This window comes from Ranitomeya variabilis, chromosome 2, assembly GCF_051348905.1.
Source record: "Ranitomeya variabilis isolate aRanVar5 chromosome 2, aRanVar5.hap1, whole genome shotgun sequence".
Taxonomy (NCBI): Eukaryota; Metazoa; Chordata; class Amphibia; order Anura; family Dendrobatidae; genus Ranitomeya; species Ranitomeya variabilis.
The window spans coordinates 452,761,067-452,779,922 of NC_135233.1; the positions used below are offsets into that span (position 1 = coordinate 452,761,067).

General features: G+C 43.1%; 1 protein-coding gene across 1 annotated transcript; it reads left to right on the forward strand.

The window, feature by feature from the left end:
* Positions 1 to 12,525: 12,525 nt before the first annotated feature.
* On the forward strand, positions 12,526 to 16,855 carry LOC143806589 (chymotrypsinogen A-like). The gene is made up of 7 exons (XM_077287292.1): positions 12,526 to 12,633; positions 12,745 to 12,848; positions 14,798 to 14,877; positions 15,373 to 15,451; positions 15,576 to 15,756; positions 15,898 to 16,031; positions 16,171 to 16,855. The coding sequence occupies exons 1-7, from the start codon at positions 12,582 to 12,584 to the stop codon at positions 16,330 to 16,332; spliced, it is 792 nt and encodes a 263-aa protein (XP_077143407.1). The 5' UTR covers positions 12,526 to 12,581; the 3' UTR covers positions 16,333 to 16,855.
* Positions 16,856 to 18,856: the final 2,001 nt, after the last annotated feature.

Sequence of the window (18,856 nt, forward strand, 5' to 3'; positions counted from 1 at the left end):
AAGTTGGCTTTTGGGGTTTCTCTGATGTTTGGGTCGGCTAATCTCACAGCGCAAGGCTTGTGTGGACTCCGGGGCTGAGGGCAATTTCATGTCCGCTACCTTTGCCGAACGGCACACTATCCCGTTAGTAATGCTACCTAAGCTGATGTCTTGTCGGGTAGCTAATGAGTCCATTTTGCTAACCCTAATTTCCCATCAGACTGTACCCCTTACTCTCACCGTGTCTCCAAAGCATCAGGAGATAATCTCCTTTCTAGTTATCTGAGGGTATGGATAAGGTACTTCTGGGGTTACATTGGCTGTGTTTTCATTCCCCCCAGATTGATTGGGCAACGAGGAGCATACAAAAATGGGGCAGCTTCTGTGAGAGTCTGCGTCTGAAGGCCCAGGTACTCCCGGGCAAGTTCTGTGTACTATCTAAAGCTTTAGCTGATCAGCAAAGACACATCCATGCCTCCCAGCGTATGGAGGCTTTTAAGCATGTAAAACGTCACTGGGATAGGGGTATTGGGGGGGTAATGTTAGGCGCCAGGATTCTCCCGCTGCATGGGATAGTGTTGTGAACTCCGTTTTCAGGCTCCCTCTTGTGGTCACAGATGGTATTGTGTGACTTTGGTTTTTTGGCTCCCCCTGGTGGTTTGGTTTATTATCCTGCGGGTCTGCTGGATCAGCTGCCTCGTTATTCACCAGGGAGGCTCCTATTTAGCTCTGCTTCACTTCCACTTGTTGCCGGCTGTCAATGTATTCAGTGCTATTCTGATTACTCCTGATTATCTCGTTTTCTTCCTCTTCAGGATAAGCTAAGTTCTGTTTGAATATTTTTTGCTCATCTGCCTGCAATATGATTTCTGTGTATGATGAGTCTAGTCCAGCTTGCTAACATGTGATTTCTTTTTGCTGGTAAGCTCTGGGGTATGGAGTTGCTTCCCCCGCACCGTTAGTTGGTGCGGGGGCTCGAGCAATCTCTGCGTGGATATTTTGAATAGGGTTTTTTATTGACCGCACAGTTTCCTTCCTATTTTCTGCTATCTAGTATTAGCGGGCCTCATTTGCTAAATCTGATTTCATCTCTGCGTTTGTGCTTTCCCCTTAACTCACCGTTAATATTTGTGGGGGGCTATTCTATATCTTTGGGGTCTTACACTGAGGCAAGTGAGGACTTACTTTCCCTCTAGGAATAGTCAGTTTCTCAGGCCGTGACGAGACGTCTAGGATTTTTTAGGTAATGTTCCACGGCTGCCTATAGTTGTTTGCGGATAGGATCAGGTTGCGGTCAATCTAGTTACCACTTCCCCAGAGCTAGTAGTCTGTTCAGTTACTTAGCTAGTCCGACCTGCGATCCTTGCCACTAGGATCATAACAGGATAGATCCCAAGCCTTGTCTGGTGCAGTGGTCTCCCATTCAGGCACAGCTGCCGGGATGACTGCTCAGCACAGACTCTGGTCCCTGCGCCTTGCCCAGGATTGTGCTGTATGCGTAGTTACTGCTGGCTCTCCAGCTAAGCCTATGGTGACTACTGGTTTACATGTGCACGTTGTGCTCTGGAGCCTAAGTTCAGATTTCACCCTATTGAGCATGTCCATGATGTGGAGCCTTCTCATTGGTGCTCGAACATCAGCTGCTCTGGTGATGTGGCAGCTTCCGATTGGACCACAGGCAAGGTCCTGTCTGTCTGGACTGAGCTTAAGGTATAAAAGGCTCTCAATGGCGCACTCCTGTTCATTAGTATCATTTGTGTGAGTGGATACGCTACCACTCTGACTGCACGTGTGTGTTGAGATCTTGCTCAGCTTGAGCCAGTTAGGGTTTTTGCTTGCTGCTTGGATTCCAACAGTTGTATCCTGTCATGTGTGCGGATAGCACAGCAGAGTTACAGAGTAAGTCCAACCACAGAGCCTTTTTGCTCCCTTGTGAGTTCTATGGGGTTTGTTTAATCAGCATCAGCTGATAGTATTTTCCTTTGACTCTGCATCTGTTTCAGCCACGTGTGAGATTGGCATGGGTCGATTACGGAGCAAGTTCAACCCTTAGTTGCTTCTCTCTGTGATGTTAACAAAGCTGTGTGCTGTGTGTTCTGTTCACACTGCATGGAGTTAACGCAGTCGTGTCAGGTGAATGCTTGCCGTGTGTTCCGCCATTCCTCTATCACATCAGTTTTACATCTGCACGGTGGACCCCGGGTTGCAATTGCACTTTATTATTTTACTTTATTTAGTGCGATCCGCTAACCCTAACACATGCAAGCACAAAAGTGAGCTGCGGCTTTACTTTAGGACAGGGTGGCCATTGACCATTGGTAGCAACAATGCATGCTGGGTAGTGGAGTGAGGGATGTAAGGGAAGATCCAGACCAGCACCTATTGAATTTGCGGAATGTTGATGAAAAGGAAATGCCCACTGTATGCGAAAATGCATCCTGGCATAATGATAAATGGTGACTCTTAGTGCAATATGTTATAGACATTCTTGTTTAACCTTTGATTTTTTTGAGAAATTGTTGAAAAGGTGATTTGAACCTTTGAACTCCAGTTATAATTATAGGCATCTTATACTTTCTTGTACTTATAGTATTTCAGAATCCAAATATATCATGAATATTGAAAAAAGTAGCAAATTGAATGTAGTAGTGAATATATATCCATCATGGAGCGTGTCAGGGAATTTGGAGAGGGCTCAGAAGCAGAACTTGCTGCACGCAAGCCAGATGCCGGCTCAATTACTAACACTGGCATTTAAAGGAGTTATCTAGGTCTACATTTTTTTTTACTATGAGCCAAAAAACTAATGTGAAGGTAGTTGCTAGCTGGTTCACAACTACCGACCTGTTCTATCTGAAAGATGGCTCAGAGCTGTCACTGACTGCTCCTGACGGTGATTCAGCTGCTCAATGTCCAAGAGAGCAGCTTTTCTTTCAACGGGTGTGATTGCCGGCGTCTTTCTGATTGACAACCAAATTCCCACTGTTATGCAGCAATGAGATGGCTGTCAATCAGCATGACATCAATAGTCATGCTCCAAAAACAATGCAGAGCGGAATGGAAGCCGTTCCTCTGTTGATGTGACATCGGAAGCATCGCCGGTAGGAGACGTATGTGCTGGCAGAGATCGGCTGTAGGCAAAACAGGCAGGTAGTTAGCCTATCAGTTCATAAGCCAACAGTAAATTTACAGTCCTGGATATCCCTTCTAAGTGCCGTGATCTGGCCTGGACGTTAGTTTGGTCGACCATCGCTTTACCTACAATGTGATCACAGGGAACCAATGTGATGCTACGACAGACGTAGCGTGGTTGAATGACCCTATGGCTGATTTGTGCTCACTTCTGTGATGGTTTCTGTATAGAGCACAAGCGATCAGATGTTTACAGTTTCAAGCTCCCTAGGATGACTAACAAATACAGTAAAAAGTAAAGAAAAAAGTTTTTAAAAATCTAAAAATAAAGTATAAAAATATGCATCACCCCCCTTGTTTTGAACTAACAATAAAGAAATGTAAAAAAAAATAATAAAAACATATGTTTGATATCAACCTGTTGAGAAAAGTTCAAAATATAAAATTAGTTAACCCAATCTGTAAAAACTAAAGAGATTAAAAACCTGGTTGCCGCAACGCCACTATAAAAAATGAAGAAGAAGTTATCAACCCCAAAATAGTATTAATGAAAACCTTAGGTGACCACGCAAAAAACAAGCCCTCACACAGCTCCATTAGCAGAAAAATAAAATGTTAAAGGTTTTGGAAAATGGTGACTTAAGCCAAATTTAATTATGAATTTCTGAAGTTTTTTTTCGCCGCTTAAATAAAAACAAGTAAGTTTGGTATCACGATAATCATATTGACCAGTACAATCATATTTCCAGGTCATTTTTACTGCCAATTGAACGCTGAGAAAAATAAATCCAAATAACAGTTGTGGAAATGCTTTATTATTTTTGCAATTTCACGCCACTCGGAATTTCTTTCCCATTTTCCAGTAACTGGTATGATAAAATGGGTAATGTCAGTCAAAAGTACTAGTCCCACAAAAAAACCAACACTCATATGGCTTTGTTAGCAGGGAAATAAAAAATGGAAACAGGGGAGTGAAAAATGAAAGTGCAAAAGCGAAAAATTGCTTAGAGGTGAAGGGTTTAATTGTTTATGTAACACCCCAGGTTCCTGGTGTTTACAGTGGCATTGCTTTCCTTACGGGGAGAGTGATGTCACGCTTGGAAGCAAGGAAGGATACCTTTATCAGATATTCAGCCCATACAACACTGTTCCGACTCCAGGCCAGAAGGGGGAGCTCTGGCCCCGGTTTCAGGGGAGCTTCCCTAGATATAGATATATATTCTGGTCTGGAGGAGGAGTTAGGCAGTTGGTCCAGGGAGACCAGAGCAGACAGTCTGTGAGAGGAGAGTGGAGTGAGAGGAGACACACAGAGTCTGAGAGAGAAAGAGGGGGCCGTGCAGCCACGAGAGGTGCTGCAGCTCCTGGGAAGAGCAAAGAGAAATCAGAGCAGTCTGTAAAGAGACTGAGAGGGGAAGTGGAGCGCAGGAGATTGAATAGCGGGGAGAAGCTGCGATTGGGCTTCCTTCACGCTGAGTGTAGATACCGGTAGACGGGAGACCGAGGTTGTGAAGTACTCTACTTCTCACAGCAGAAACTGGCGGGACAGCTGGATTGCAAGTCACCTGTCCACCATTGACACCTGAGGACACAGTAGCAGAATAGAGCCCGGGTCGAGATAGAAATCCTGTAAAAAGGCTCGAGTTACCTGTTGTCCTACCAATAAGGGGGACAGAGAGAATGTGAGGACTTTGTGAGAGGCCTAAGGCAGCAAGGGACTACACCACAGCGCTATAGGGAAGGCTTCTAATCCCACCTGGTAAAGGGGATTCCAGAATTGCTTCCAAGCCGTCCGGACCATACCGGCACCTGTGATCCGGTACCCTGGACTGTGGCTGCCTGAATCCATCAATGAAAAGCTAGAGACTGGAACCCTACTACTCCAGGAGCCCTGGGGACCCAGCTTCACCTGTGTGAAGCCATACCATCCCTGCTGCCACAACATCACCCCATATGACCCTTTTAAGCAGCTTCGGTCACCCTTGACTGAGTACCACAGGTGGCATCATGAACAAACTTTATTCAAGTGTTGTGAATTTGCTTTTTGCTCCCTCTAGTGGTTACTAGTTTTTTGACTCTGGTTTTTCTGTCATTCCTTTTATCCGCACCTGGGTCGTTAGTTAGGGGTGTTGCTATATAAGCTCCCTGGACCTTCAGTTCAATGCCTGGCAACGTAGTTATCAGAGCTAGTCTGCTGTGCTCTTGTCTACTGATCCTGGTTCCAGTTATATCAGCTAAGTCTGCCTTTTGCTTTTTGCTATTTGTTTTGGTTTTGTATTTTTGTCCAGCTTGTTCCAAATCTATATCCTGACCTTTGCTGGAAGCTCTAAGGGGGCTGGTGTTCTCCCCCCGGACCGTTAGACGGTTCGGGGGTTCTTGAATTTCCAGTGTGGATTTTGATAGGGTTTTTGTTGACCATATAAGTTACCTTTCTTTATTCTGCTATCAGTAAGCGGGCCTCTCTGTGCTAAACCTGGTTCATTTCTGTGTTTGTCATTTCCTCTTACCTCACCGTCATTATTTGTGGGGGGCTTCTATCCAGCTTTGGGGTCCCCTTCTCTGGAGGCAAGAAAGGTCTATGTTTTCCTCTACTAGGGGTAGCTAGATTCTCCGGCTGGCGCGTGTCATCTAGAATCAACGTAGGAATGATCCCCGGCTACTTCTAGTGTTGGCGTTAGGAGTAGATATATGGTCAACCCAGTTACCACTGCCCTATGAGCTGGATTTTTGTATTCTGCAGACTTCCACGTTCCTCTGAGACCCTCGCCATTGGGGTCATAACAGTTTGCCAGGCCAGTATTAAATGTTTAATGCATTGCAGAAGAGGGATTATAAGAAAGAAGATTCTGAGTTTTTTTTTTTTTTCTTTTTCCCCTTTACCTCAGAGTGGCTATGCTTGCTGCAGACATGAATGTCCAGACCTTGATTACAAGTGTGGACCAGCTGGCTACTCGTGTGCAGGGCATACAAGACTATGTTATCAGAAATCCTAGGTCAGAACCTAAAATACCGATTCCTGAACTGTTTTCCGGAGACAGGTTTAAGTTTAGGAATTTCGTGAATAATTGTAAATTGTTTTTGTCCCTGAGACCCTGTTCATCTGGAGATTCTGCTCAGCAAGTAAAAATTGTTATTTCGTTCTTACGGGGCGACCCTCAGGATTGGGCTTTTTCGCTGGCGCCAGGAGATCCGGCATTGGCTGATCTTGATGCGTTTTTTCTGGCGCTCGGTTTACTTTATGAGGAACCCAATCTTGAGATTCAGGCAGAAAAGGCCTTGCTGGCTATGTCTCAGGGGCAGGACGAGGCTGAAGTGTATTGCCAAAAATTTCGGAAATGGTCCGTGCTGACACATTGGAACGAGTGTGCACTGGCCGCTAATTTTAGAAATGGCCTTTCTGAAGCCATTAAGAATGTTATGGTGGGGTTTCCCATTCCCACAGGTCTGAATGATACTATGGCACTGGCTATTCAAATTGACCGGCGGTTGCGGGAGCGCAAAACCGCAAATTCCCTCATGGTGTTGTCTGAACAGACACCTAATTCGGTGCAATGTGATAGAAAAACCGCAAATTCCCTCATGGTGTTGTCTGAACAGACACCTGATTTAATGCAATGTGATAGAATCCTGACTAGAAATGAGCGGAAAATTCATAGACGCCGGAATGGCTTGTGCTACTACTGTGGTGATTCTACACATGTTATCTCAGCATGCTCTAAACGTATAGCTAAGGTTGTTAGTCCTGTCACCGTTGGTAATTTGCAACCTAAATTTATTCTGTCTGTAACTTTGATTTGCTCACTGTCATCTTATCCTGTCATGGCGTTTGTAGATTCAGGTGCTGCCCTGAGTCTCATGGATCTCTCATTTGCTAAGCGCTGTGGTTTTACTCTTGAACCATTGGAAAATCCTATTCCTCTTAGGGGTATTGATGCTACACCATTGGCAGCAAATAAACCGCAGTATTGGACACAGGTTACCATGTGCATGACTCCTGAACACCGCGAGGTGATACGTTTCCTGGTTTTACATAAAATGCATGATTTGGTTGTTTTAGGGCTGCCATGGTTACAGACCCATAATCCAGTCCTGGACTGGAAGGCTATGTCAGTCTCAAGTTGGGGCTGTCGTGGTATTCATGGGGATTCCCTGCCTGTGTCTATTGCTTCTTCTACGCCTTCGGAAGTTCCGGAGTATTTGTCTGATTATCAGGATGTCTTCAGTGAGTCTGAGTCCAGTGCACTGCCTCCTCATAGGGACTGTGACTGTGCTATAGATTTGATCCCAGGCAGTAAATTTCCTAAGGGAAGACTGTTTAATCTGTCGGTACCTGAACATACCGCTATGCGTTCATATATCAAGGAGTCTCTGGAGAAAGGACATATTCGTCCGTCTTCTTCCCCTCTTGGTGCGGGATTCTTTTTTGTGGCAAAAAAGGACGGATCTTTGAGACCTTGTATTGATTATCGGCTTTTAAATAAGATCACTGTCAAATTTCAGTATCCTTTACCGCTGTTGTCTGACTTGTTTGCCCGGATTAAGGGTGCCAAGTGGTTCACCAAGATAGACCTTCGTGGTGCGTACAACCTTGTGCGCATTAAGCAAGGTGATGAATGGAAAACCGCATTCAATACGCCCGAAGGTCATTTTGAGTACTTGGTGATGCCTTTTGGGCTCTCCAATGCGCCTTCAGTTTTTCAGTCCTTTATGCATGACATTTTCCGGAAGTATCTGGATAAATTTTTGATTGTTTATCTGGATGATATTTTGGTTTTTTCTGATAATTGGGATTCGCATGTGGAGCAGGTCAGGTTGGTCTTTAAAATTTTGCGTGAAAATTCTTTGTTTGTCAAGGGCTCAAAGTGTCTCTTTGGTGTACAGAAGGTTCCCTTTTTGGGGTTCATTTTTTCCCCTTCTGCTGTGGAGATGGACCCAGTCAAGGTCCGAGCTATTCTTGATTGGACTCAGCCCTCGTCAGTTAAGAGTCTTCAGAAGTTCTTGGGCTTCGCTAACTTCTACCGTCGTTTTATCGCTAATTTTTCTAGCATTGTGAAACCTTTGACGGATATGACCAAGAAGGGCTCCGATGTAGCTAACTGGGCTCCTGCTGCCGTGGAGGCTTTCCAGGAGTTGAAACGCCGGTTTACTTCGGCGCCTGTTTTGTGCCAGCCTGACGTCTCACTTTCCTTTCAGGTTGAGGTGGATGCTTCGGAGATTGGGGCAGGGGCCGTTTTGTCGCAGAGAGGCCCTGGTTGCTCTGTTATGAAACCTTGTGCCTTTTTCTCTAGGAAGTTTTCGCCTGCCGAGCGAAATTATGATGTGGGCAATCGGGAGTTGTTGGCCATGAAATGGGCATTTGAGGAGTGGCGTCATTGGCTCGAGGGTGCTAAGCATCGTGTGGTGGTCTTGACTGATCACAAAAATCTGATGTATCTCGAGTCTGCTAAACGCCTTAATCCGAGACAGGCCCGCTGGTCATTGTTTTTCTCCCTCTTTGATTTTGTTGTCTCGTATTTACCAGGTTCAAAGAATGTGAAGGCCGATGCTCTTTCTAGGAGCTTTGTGCCTGATGCTCCTGGAGTCGCGGATCCTGTTGGTATTCTTAAAGATGGAGTTATCTTGTCAGCTATTTCTCCGGATCTGCGACGTGTGTTGCAGAGATTTCAGGCTGATAGGCCTGAGTCTTGTCCACCTGACAGACTGTTTGTCCCGGATAAGTGGACCAGCAGAGTAATTTCCGAGGTTCATTCCTCGGTGTTGGCAGGTCACCCGGGAATCTTTGGCACCAGAGATCTGGTGGCCAGGTCCTTTTGGTGGCCTTCCTTGTCAAGGGATGTGCGGTCATTTGTGCAGTCCTGTGGGACTTGTGCTCGAGCTAAGCCTTGCTGTTCTCGTGCCAGCGGTTTGCTCTTGCCCTTGCCTGTCCCGAAGAGACCTTGGACACATATCTCCATGGATTTCATTTCTGATCTTCCGCTATCTCAGGGCATGTCCGTTATCTGGGTGATATGTGATCGCTTCTCCAAGATGGTCCATTTGGTTCCTTTGCCTAAGCTGCCTTCCTCTTCCGATCTGGTTCCTGTGTTTTTCCAGAACGTGGTTCGTTTGCACGGCATCCCTGAGAATATTGTGTCAGACAGAGGATCCCAGTTCGTTTCCAGGTTCTGGCGATCCTTTTGTAGTAGGATGGGCATTGATTTGTCGTTTTCATCTGCTTTCCATCCTCAGACTAATGGACAGACGGAGCGAACCAATCAGACTTTGGAGGCTTATTTGAGGTGTTTTGTCTCTGCTGATCAGGACGATTGGGTGACATTCTTGCCGTTGGCTGAGTTTGCCCTTAATAATCGGGCTAGTTCCGCCACCTTGGTTTCGCCTTTTTTCTGCAACTCTGGTTTCCATCCTCGCTTTTCTTCGGGGCATGTGGAGCCTTCTGACTGTCCTGGGGTGGATTCTGTGGTGGATAGGTTGCAGCAGATCTGGAATCATGTGGTGGACAATTTGAAGTTGTCACAGGAGAAGGCTCAGCGCTTTGCCAACCGCCGCCGCGGTGTGGGTCCCCGACTACGCGTTGGGGATTTGGTATGGCTTTCTTCCCGCTTTGTTCCTATGAAGGTCTCCTCTCCCAAATTTAAACCTCGTTTTATTGGGCCTTACAAGATATTGGAAATCCTTAATCCTGTATCTTTTCGTCTGGATCTTCCTGTGTCGTTTGCTATTCACAATGTATTTCATAGGTCCTTGTTGCGGCGGTACATTGTGCCTGTAGTTCCTTCTGCTGAGCCTCCTGCTCCGGTGTTGGTTGAGGGCGAGTTGGAGTACGTGGTGGAGAAGATCTTGGATTCTCGCCTCTCCAGGCGGAGGCTTCAGTACCTGGTCAAGTGGAAGGGCTATGGTCAGGAGGATAATTCCTGGGTGGTCGCCTCTGATGTTCATGCGGCCGATTTAGTTCGTGCCTTTCATGCCGCTCGTCCTGATCGCCCTGGTGGTCGTGGTGAGGGTTCGGTGACCCCTCACTAAGGGGGGGTACTGTTGTGAATTTGCTTTTTGCTCCCTCTAGTGGTTACTAGTTTTTTGACTCTGGTTTTTCTGTCATTCCTTTTATCCGCACCTGGGTCGTTAGTTAGGGGTGTTGCTATATAAGCTCCCTGGACCTTCAGTTCAATGCCTGGCAACGTAGTTATCAGAGCTAGTCTGCTGTGCTCTTGTCTACTGATCCTGGTTCCAGTTATATCAGCTAAGTCCGCCTTTTGCTTTTTGCTATTTGTTTTGGTTTTGTATTTTTGTCCAGCTTGTTCCAAATCTATATCCTGACCTTTGCTGGAAGCTCTAAGGGGGCTGGTGTTCTCCCCCCGGACCGTTAGACGGTTCGGGGGTTCTTGAATTTCCAGTGTGGATTTTGATAGGGTTTTTGTTGACCATATAAGTTACCTTTCTTTATTCTGCTATCAGTAAGCGGGCCTCTCTGTGCTAAACCTGGTTCATTTCTGTGTTTGTCATTTCCTCTTACCTCACCGTCATTATTTGTGGGGGGCTTCTATCCAGCTTTGGGGTCCCCTTCTCTGGAGGCAAGAAAGGTCTATGTTTTCCTCTACTAGGGGTAGCTAGATTCTCCGGCTGGCGCGTGTCATCTAGAATCAACGTAGGAATGATCCCCGGCTACTTCTAGTGTTGGCGTTAGGAGTAGATATATGGTCAACCCAGTTACCACTGCCCTATGAGCTGGATTTTTGTATTCTGCAGACTTCCACGTTCCTCTGAGACCCTCGCCATTGGGGTCATAACATTCAAGCCTCTTTAAAGACCGTCCCTTTTACTTGGGTGCCCAGGGCCAAGGACCAGGTCGCCACCGCCATGACACATCCTTTTAAGTACTGCACCCGGTACCGAATACCCCATGGACCTGGAGGGCGATCCATTTATTTTCCAGGTGGGTTTTGCTTTCTTTGGGTAGGTGTATATAGGTGCCATGTGCCTTAGACAGGCTGGATAGAAATCCTTTTTGGGATAGTCATAGGACGATTGTATGCTGTGCCGTGTCTTATGTAGGACAGAGCTATGTAAATCGGATTGCACTCCGCCATGCAAGTCAATGAGTTTGGGGAAAAATATCAGACTACAATTGGATGACTTTGGTCTGATTTCCACGGACTGATAGAATGGAGAAGACGGGGAATTTTTTTTTTTCCATCTACATCTCATCCTAAAAATATGGATTACACTCTGATCACACTCTGTTCAAACTCTGATCAGAGTGTGATCATACTGTGATTAGCATAATCGGACCAATATTCTGGGGTGAGAGAAAATATGGAGTGACTCTACCCTATGGTCTAGAAGTCCAGAGGAATAAATGGGGCTGTATCGAGTGCACTACAGGTGTATATTGAGGTTACATGGCATCAGTGTTAATCTGTACAGTTAGCATGATAATGCGCAAAATCTATTTATGAATAATCTTGTTATAAATTATGTGTTATTGATCAGGAAAGGGGGAACTTGGTGGATCTTTTTCCAACCTACTGTATGTGCCTATGAATTATTTCCTGACCCAGGTTTGAACATTATTAGGTGGCTGCCTTTTACTTTGCATTGTAATCCTTAAACAGGACATGTCACTAGGTCAAAAGTGATCTGTTTTTGTTCAGATTTAATTTCCACTATTTCTCTGAGTATTCAGTTGTTTTCTTTTTTAAAATCTGCAGTACAGTTACAGAGCCTTTTTTAGGGCTAATTTTTATGGTCTTTATGAAGGGGGCGTTGCTCACAGGGTATAAATGCAGAGCAGCCTAAAGACACGCCCGAGAGGATCCTACGAGTCACGCCCCTTTCATAAAGACAAGCAAAAATTTGCATGATAAACCCCTCCCTTTTATCTCTGGAACTGTATGATGGATTTTACAAAAGAAAAATAAACGGAATACTCAGGGGAACAGTGGGATTAAATTAAGACCCACTTTTGACCTCGTGACAAGTCTTTAAAGAAGATATAAGGTTGTTTCTTCTGAGCAAGGTTTTTGGTGAAACTACTATATGTTCATATATTTTGATGAACCATTCAAGGAATGACTTGACGTGAAGACTACTAAAGTACAAAACATAAAATGCTGTTAGATAAAGTACTAGTTTTATTATATTATTTTACTTCTGTATGTAGTAACTTTCTGCCAAGTCTAAACTTTATGTTATTACTAGTTTTGACCCATTGCTACTTTACAGAAGCTGTAAGCATGACTATAGTTTTCAATTCAGATTCTAGATTGATCATGATGCACTGTATAGCTTGCGCTTATCTGTACTCCCCGTGCAGGTGATAGAGTTTTCTATATTAACCCAAGGCCTCTGATAGAGGGTGTAAAAAAACCTCATAAACAGAAACTTCTGATAACTTGAGCTTTAACTTGATTGATGAGTCAAGAGTATAAAAACTTCACACATTTGCTCCAAAACCACTTGCCGGAAAGTGAACCACAATGGCATTCCTTTGGCTTCTTTCATGCCTGGCCCTCTTTGGGGATTCTCTTGGTGAGTTGGAAAATTGCTCTAAACATTTGTTTACATTTTTTTTTTAAATTACTAACATTTATTTTCTTTAGTAATTCACAATGGTACAAATAATATTTCTTTAATATTTAGGCTGTGGTGTGCCAGCTATCAAGCCTGTTATTTCTGGCTACGCCAGAATTGTAAATGGAGAGACTGCCATTTCTGGTTCCTGGCCCTGGCAAGTCTCCCTTCAGGTACAGTGAAAACTGTGAACATATTTCAAATCTGTTTATTCATGATATACAGTATGTTATATTTTACATCTGATATTTTTTTGGAATGCAGTAAAATAATCAGGTTCTGTTCAGAGTCATCATGGCATCTGATCATGACAAAAATGAGGTCCCAATAAATCCGAACAGATGACTGGGACTTAGTGCTCATTCAGATGTTAGTGACTTTTCTCGTTTGCAAAAAAATGATTTTCTTTAGTTTTGTTTAGTCAGATTTTCATCAGAGTTTGATCAATGTGTTTTCTCTTTTTTTTGCATACGAAGAGGTTTTTTTTTCAAGCTGCATTATCAAACAGGAAACTGAAAAGCACACAGATGGCATCCTCGTGCTGTCTGATTTTTTTGCATGAACCTGTAGACTTACATTGGCAAGTTTAATCCGTGACTAGGATCAAAATGGGACATGTCTCCGTGTGTTGGTGTTGACCACTCAGTCTGCAAAAATGCACGGACAAATGAACACACCCTTATAAACTATAATGTGTAGAAGTTCCACCCATGAGGAACATCAATAGAACTCGTTCGTGAAAAACTGATGTTTAAGTGAACCTTTACAATGGGTTCTTTCAGGCTTCGATTAAACCTTCGAACTCTCTTGAATATTTCTTTATACTATGCTGTTGTCACCTAAGCACCAGTATGAAGAATGCACTCTGGTAACGAAAAATATTAAAACAGAATTAGGGATATACTTGTTATATTCTTAAAACAGAAAAAAATAATTTTAGATTATTACAATATAATAATAGTAATATTGTTATTATTATTAATAATAATACATAAAAAGTTTGTAAAAATTCTCAAAATAAAAGTTCACTATTTTACAAATACTAGAACGATTAGCAAGATAGCACACACCAGATGTTAATGCTCATATAACATGCCTTCTACTTCCTTGCTACTTTCTTTACTTCTTGCATTTTGTATCCTTGAAGAGGTTTCATTCATTTTAGCAAATTACTTTTCATTATCATTGCCACTGTAGAGCAAAAGTGCAGACAAAATTCATAAAATGTGTTTTTTGAATAATTATTTATTTTTAAGCCTGCAAATGTGTTTTATTATATTAGATAAGTATAACAAAAGTGTATAACACAGGGTAAAAACAAGTATGGTAACTATGGCTAAATTAGTGAAAGACTAGTACAAAGGGACGAGTCGCAAGGACTTACATTCTACAAGGGAACAGGGAAGGTGATTGTATGTGAGGGTTGAAACTGTTCATATGCAGTGACAGCAGGGTTATTAGCTCTCTCTAAAGAGATGCGTTTTCAGGTTGTGTTAAACAGGTTGTGCAGGAACATTTTATTTTTTTTGCGATGGGCAAATCTACTGCCTATTCTACCTGGCACGCCTCAAAGTGGTCACCAACCGCTCCTGCCAGCGATTCCGCTGCTCATCATCAATAGAACAGCTCTTCCCTTTCCAGGCTGCTCTGTCAATGGGCCGAGACTGCCGACATCATGTTGATTGACTGCTGGCTCCCCGCAGACAGGCAGCGGGGAGCCGGCTGTAAATTAGCCTGGCGTCGTCAGTCACGCAACATCAACAGAACATAGTAGACGATAAGCCTCTGCTTTGTTGATGCTGAATCACTGGAAGAGATCAGCACTGGGCACAATTGGAAGGTAATTAGCAACTACCTGCTTGTTAGTTATTTGACCCATTGTGAACAAAATGTAATAGTCCTGTACAACTCCTTTAAATTTTCAAAAGTTGGGTGATTGATGGAGTTGAAGCTTAAGATTAGAGAGCAAGAATGGGAGAAATCTTGGAGATGGTTGTGTAAAGAGTAACATACTCTGATCTTTACCACACGTCTGTGCCTATTCCCTATTATTTGTATATTTATCATGGGGGTCCTAGCAATGCGAGAGCAAAGTAATGACTCATGTGATTATACCTCACAGGACAGGACTGGCTTCCACTTCTGTGGTGGTTCCCTGATCAACAGCCTCTGGGTTGTCACAGCTGCTCACTGTGGTGTCACGTAAGTATTTTACAATTGTTTTTTATTTTGCAATTTCACTGTCATAATAAGATTTAGTGTACATTTTTCTATCTGTATATTTAAAGGGAATCGATCAGCACAATTTCATACATGAAAGTAGTGGTATGGCTGTTAAGGCGCTTGTCCCTTATTAAAGTCAATATATTTTTTTGTACAGATCTGATGTGCCAATCATGGGAAATCTAGTGTGGAAGCCACAAGTAAATTAGGCTGGAAGACCCTTGGGGGCATGTCTGTATAGCTGTGGACACTGACACACCCCAGTGCACTTCCAGTCTGAGTTCCATATTACTCCTGCACTAAAGTTTCCATGACTGGCATATGACAAATTACTAGCGTATCTCTGCATTTATTGGTAAATAGCCATCTATATAGAAAAAAACAATTCTTCAGTGTTTAAAATACGTTAATATGTTCCCAATAAGTGATTTCGTACAGCTTAGAGTGAATGTTTTTTTCTGCTCTTATGCACAGAACCTCCCACAGTGTAATTCTGGGTGAATTTGATCGTTCTTCCTCTGCTGAACCTATTCAGACCATGACCATCTCCAAAGTAAGAGATGCTAAACTAGTCTAATATTGATGGACAAATATATGTTAGTAGATCACATATAATACCTTATTATATAGAGTTTACAATTTTTCTATAAGGAGAAAGATTGACTTTTTTTTAACAGGTCTTCAGACATCCCAGCTACAACTCCGTCTCCATTTCCAACGATATCACTCTCATCAAGCTCGCCAGCGCTGCCTCTTGGGACAGTCGTGTGTCCCCAGTATGCGTTGCTGCTACAGCTGATGTATTCAATGGAGGCGAGACATGCGTCACCACTGGATGGGGCTACCTTAGTGCTTCAGGTAAGGATTTCTAGATCCTGTAACTATATTATCAAGATATTTATAATATAACTTCACATGAATGGCCAACCATGTAATCTTAGGGCTCTTTAAGTCCATCAGATCGGACTTTTCTAAACATCACATCTTTATTTTGCTCAGTACAAGTTACACCAAGCAAATTACAGCAGGTAGCTCTGCCTCTTCTGACCACAAGCGACTGCCAGAGATACTGGGGATCCAACATCCAGAGCACCATGATCTGCGCTGGAGCCTCTGGTGCCTCCTCCTGCATGGTATAAGATTTTACTGATTTAAGGATACTTATTTCTAGTCAAATATAATTTTTTTTTGCAAAAGCTTCTGTTCTTGAATAAACCGAATGAAAGTATGAAAAATCAAATACTTTGCTCACTATTTTTCATTCTTCTGTAGGGTGACTCTGGTGGACCTCTTGTGTGCCAGAGAAGTGGAGCTTGGACCTTGGCTGGTATCGTGTCCTGGGGAAGCTCTTCTTGTTCCACATCTTCTCCCGCTGTCTATGCTCGTGTGACAGTTCTTAGAGCCTGGATGGACCAAACTGTTGCTGCTAACTAAATGTTTCTTTATAAATATTGATAATTAATAAAGTTACTATAGCAGCATTTTTTGTAACAGCATTTTATTAAAATAAGATCTTTTTTTCTTTTTTACAGCATCAAATTAATAAATAAAGACAAATGTCCAGGCTATAGACAGGTTAAAAAACTCAAGAAACAGTAGCCATGTGTAATGTAAAATGTCAACATAAGAACCTACACTGCTACAATACAAATGCATAAATTCAATCCAGAATACCATTTTATAGTTATTTTATATTTCAAGGACATGTACAGCAATATGCATCAATATTTTTAGGCATGGGTGCTGAAAAGGAATTATAACCTATGAGACAGTGTCATCCAATGGGCTTCACTGGAAGTGCCTTGAGGGCAACCACACTGTGTCAAATCTTGCACCCCAGACATTTTCAAGTGTTCTTCTGGCATTCTCCCTCTCTCCCTAACTTTATAACATCTACCTTTTTTTATTTAATTCTAATAAAGTCTGAGAAGTCAACCTCAATCATTTAATTTCCTAGTTTGGTACACACTTCTTGAAATTGCAATAAAGATCCCAGCCAATACATCCACATTCTCCAAGTTGCCCAATGACATATACTTTCTGTCTACCATAGCACTCTTGTTGGAACAAGTACACTACCCCAGTTATAAGAGAAACAGTTGAACTGGGTGTTGGAAATGTTAGCCTCCACTTAGAGTCCTAGGGGTATTTGTAAAGCATACCTTAGTTGCCATGTCAAAACAGAGAAATTACAAAACGATTTTAAATATATAGTCGACATTGAAACTGGATAATTTTTGGACAAATACTCAGCGTTTTTCAATGATATTAGAAAAGTCATGGCTCAACTTGTATGTTGTAATGAAGCATTGATTTGTGGAAACCACATTGCAGGAGATGGGCATTATCTATCATTTATGGTACATCTTGTGTTTATGTTTGGATGCAAGTGCATTGGGATATCCCCTATTATTAAACTTCTTGCTCATCATGTCATTGTTATGCTGTAGAGAATATGGTTTACTACTAACTCATAAAACTGGCTACACAGGAATGAAGGAATCATCTGTCTGGGATGACAACTCACAAAAATTAATATGTTGTTCCTGTTATTAGGTTTATTGTGCAAATATGTCTCGATCTTTTAGAACACTTTATCATTAAGGAACTGTATCATATTTTTGGACAGAACAAGACAGAATTTTACCTGGGTCGATGTAAATCACAAATGTATCCTCCAATTGAGGCAAAATACTCATCCAAATAAAGAACACATCTTCTATGCATAACCACCATCTCAGCACATGGTCAAAGTGATGGGACACATAGACACAATTTTTTTGGGTGCCCACAAAGATATTGGTGTACATGGGCACTACGTTGGAACCCATTGCGGTTCCATATAGCTGTGTGAAATACTTGTTATGAATTAAAAATTATTAAATATTAATATCATGTATAAAAGAATCAGAAGAAATTTACAAGTAGGGAAGTAGTCAGAACTTTGCAAATATTTAGAAACTGCAGCCAGGCCACAATTTATGAATGCATACAAGCTCACCATGTGAGCTGAGGCTATCTATACCTCAACCTTGTCTAGTAAATTGATCTCCTTTTATTTCAATAAAACACTTTGTGTCATAAAAATAAAATATTAGTGGCAAAAGATCTTAAAACTTTCTCAAAAAGATCCTGATTCGTATTAAAGGGAACCTGTCACCCCCCAGGCATTTTTAACTAAAAGAGCCACCTTGTGCAGCAGTAATGCTGCATTCTGACAAGGTGGCTCTTTTAGTTCTGGGTGCTGTAGCTGCCGAAATAATCAGTTTTATAATTTGTCCTAAATACCTTGTCTTCAGTCAAGGAGGCAGGCGTTTCCCCCCTGCTTCAGACGCCACACAGCCGTCACTCACATCTTCTTGGCGCCGGGCACCGCCTCCTCACCGCTGTTTTGAAATCTGCCGGCGCCTGCGCTCTTTTCTCCTGCCTTGGGCAGGCACAGTGAGCGCTGCCCGTCTGTCCTCATATGCAGTCTAGCGGACTGCGCCTGTGCGGCCGCACTGCCTGTGAATCCCAGCCCCGCAATGTGAATAAATCATAAGACACTGTGGGGCTGGGATTCACAGGCAGGGCGGCCGCACAGGCGCAGTCCGCTAGACTGCATATGAAGACGGATGGGCAGCGCTCACTGCGCCTGCTCAAGGTAGGAGAAAAGAGCGCAGGCGCCGGCAGATTTTGAAAACAGCGATGAGGAGGTGGCGCCCGGCGCCAAGAAGATTTGAGTGACGGCTGTGTGGTGTCTGAAGCAGGGGGGAAAGGCCTGCCTCCAGGACTGAAGAAAGGTATTTAGGACAAATTATAAAACTGATTATTTCGGCAGTTACAGCACCCAGAACTAAAAGAGCCACCTTGTCAGAATGCAGCATTACTGCTGCACAAGGTGGCTCTTTTAGTTAAAAATGCCTGGGGGGTGACAGGTTCCCTTTAAATGAATTCTCATTTGTGTGTTGGTTTGGTT

Bases quoted from the DNA above. Each gene is read 5' to 3' on its own strand.
- LOC143806589 (XM_077287292.1), top strand. From the start codon at position 12,582: ATGGCATTCCTTTGGCTTCTTTCATGCCTGGCCCTCTTTGGGGATTCT. The intron at 14,878-15,372 runs GTAAGTATTTTA...TCTTATGCACAG, and splicing joins GCTGCTCACTGTGGTGTCAC to AACCTCCCACAGTGTAATTC. The intron at 15,452-15,575 runs GTAAGAGATGCT...TTTTTTTAACAG, and splicing joins AGACCATGACCATCTCCAAA to GTCTTCAGACATCCCAGCTA.